Below are 2,500 nucleotides of genomic sequence, written 5' to 3'. Positions count from 1 at the left end.
CATGCCCACCACTGCTGCATGTCTCATGATATGAAGCATTTCCTGGATGCGAATCTCTTCCAAGGCCTTTGAACACCTCTGGAACTCTTTTTCTGCTATTTCAAATTTTTCCTTTACTATTTTATTCAATCGCTTGAGCCATAACTTGTAGAGGAGCCATCGATCTTTGAAAGACAGATTCTTGATATGTAACCTAGTTTCAGCTCTCTCTAAATCGGCACTGGAGTCCCGTCTTACTATCTGAAGACCATGCCTCAGAACTTTCAACATTCCTACATTTAGATTATGTCTAAACTGCAGACTTTCGTCCATCTCTTCCACATCTTCCGATTTCAGATCCAACAACTCTTTCTCCAAGTTCTTGATATTCATTTCATAGTCTAGAACACTTCGGGGAGTGGCATGCTTCAGTGTGTTCAAGTCGTCTTCCATTTCGACCATCCTCTCACTTTCCTCATCAGCCATGAGTTCCTCAGCATCGCCCCAAAGTTCGTCGTCATTCTCATCTGCTGGGGCCTTTGGGTCATCTAGGACAGTATCTCCAATAGTTCTTTCTTTTCCAAAGACTGATGGATCCATCAACCAGGACCTTAGAGAAATATTCTGAATTTGACTTGCAATATTATCTGTTATCACTTTTTCAGCCAGAAAGACACGTTTTTGAAGAATGCCTTGTGGATTTTCAGTCTCTTCCAATACTGACTTCCATTGCTTTACTTCCTTCTCTGCCACTAATGCATCTTGGTACCTAGTCTGATTCAGCTCGTAAACATCTTCAGGCATTTGTCTTCTCTTTTTAACAACATTTATAAGTGTTCTTATTTGAAAGTCACTAATCACCTCACTTTTCGTTCTTGAGCCAACCCGGACAATGCTTTTTGTGAATTTTGCAATTCCCTCAAGAAATTGATCAAGAGCATGATTGGTGAAACACACTACCAATATAGGTGAGTGTCTTTTTTTCCAAAATTCGCTATTGTGGAGAAGCGTCTGTGTAATCTTGAGTCCAATAAACGTTTTTCCTGTTCCTGGAGGACCCTGAATGATGGCGAGTTTGTTGGTAAGTGCACTCCTCAGAGCTCTCCGCTGAGACGCATCCAGACCCAGATCTATCTCTGAAGGCCAAAACTCAAGGTCCGCCATGAGTGGCACTGTCTGCAAACGAGGAACTCCAGGCCAGTTATCATCGCGTCTCTCATTATCTTTGCTGTCAAAGAGCTGGCTGATTGTCTCTGATTTTTTCATCATTGTTGAATACTTAAATACCCGAAGATCATAGGTGGTCTGTCGAGTTAAATAACTGGGATATATTTTCTCCTGTGTGACATTGATTATGAATTCTTGCAAAGGAAAGGAATCAGTTGTAATTCCTTGTAGAGCTGTAAGTACATGTTTGTAAGCCATGAAATACGTTCTTGATTCAGCCATTACCCATAGTTTTCCTTGGTTATCAATATCACTTTCAAATTTGACACCAAGTTTACCTTTCTTCAGATCTTCCATGTTTCTTTCTGCTACTGACCCGAGTATTAGGGTCTTAAAATTGTCTGTACTAAAACACAAGAGGTTACCATACAATAGTCTTTTTGTGTTTTCAATCTTCAGATTCTTCTTAAATGGTATTTCAACATAGTGGACCACATCTCCATTTTTTATGTCAGTCCCCACAACTTTCACATTCCTATAAATCCTAATATCTGAGTTTTTAGAATGTGCATCGACCCTAAATTCTTGAATACCTGTTCTAAGGGGTCTTACAAAATCTTCTCTGAGGAGCCGAAATTGCACATCCAAGTAGTGGTCAACATTTTTATAACCTCCTCCAGTTATGTTTGCTCTCAAATAAGGTGTGCCTACATCGTTGATGTCTTGAGCAGTAGGTATGACAGGGAGATCTCGGAAGTTATCCGGAGGAGGTAGATCGTCCAGCCATCTCCCTCTGTTTGTTTTCCTTTCTTGATTGGGTTGCTTTCCTACTTTCATTTTTTCACTTTCCAGGAAGGCTTTTGTTTCTTCATTTTGCCTCACAATTTCCGGGAATGATAACCTCTGACAAATCATAACTGAACTATCGATCAGCGGCAGGAGGTGATCCACAGCCCTAGTTGGCATTGTATGAGCATATGTATGTAGGACAGCTGACAAGTCTTCAAAATATTTTAATGTTTTCTCATGGTCACCTGTACACTGAAATCCAATCACCATTGAGAATTTTATCAGGTGATTAATGAATTTTGTGTTAAAAGTTTTAACAAGAAGAGAATTCAAGTTTTCTCGGCCAACTTGTGCCTTGGATGCGTGGCAGAGAACTTGCATAAGCAGGACCATTTTATCATCAGAAATGCTATCCTCATTCCCGATCAAGAGATCATATCCTGAATGCTCAGTTAGAAGTTTCAGTACAACTTGGTCTGGATACAAGGCAAGCATACTTTCTAGGACTTTATATCCCATGGGATTTTCTCGCTTTCTTCTGTTTCCTCTCTTCTTGTTATTGTAT

The 2,500-nt window shown here is 40.1% G+C and overlaps 1 protein-coding gene across 2 annotated transcripts in view; it reads right to left on the bottom strand.

The window, feature by feature from the left end:
- The window catches only part of LOC113823752 (NFX1-type zinc finger-containing protein 1), a 17,527-nt gene that overhangs the window by 7,883 nt on the left and 7,144 nt on the right, over positions 1-2,500 (bottom strand). For both annotated transcript variants that reach the window (XR_011399854.1, XM_070144050.1), the window contains exon 3: positions 1-2,500. This exon is cut by the window's left edge and continues 58 nt beyond it; it is cut by the window's right edge and continues 652 nt beyond it. Coding sequence is in view for 1 of the 2 variants with exons in the window: in XM_070144050.1 (XP_070000151.1) it covers positions 1-2,500 (2,500 nt within the window). In the remaining variant the exon portion in view is untranslated.

Source organism: Penaeus vannamei, chromosome 31 (genome assembly GCF_042767895.1).
Source record: "Penaeus vannamei isolate JL-2024 chromosome 31, ASM4276789v1, whole genome shotgun sequence".
NCBI classification, from domain to species: domain Eukaryota; kingdom Metazoa; phylum Arthropoda; class Malacostraca; order Decapoda; family Penaeidae; genus Penaeus; species Penaeus vannamei.
Note: the sequence above shows the minus strand (reverse complement) of the source record. Positions and strands in the feature narration are given on the sequence as shown.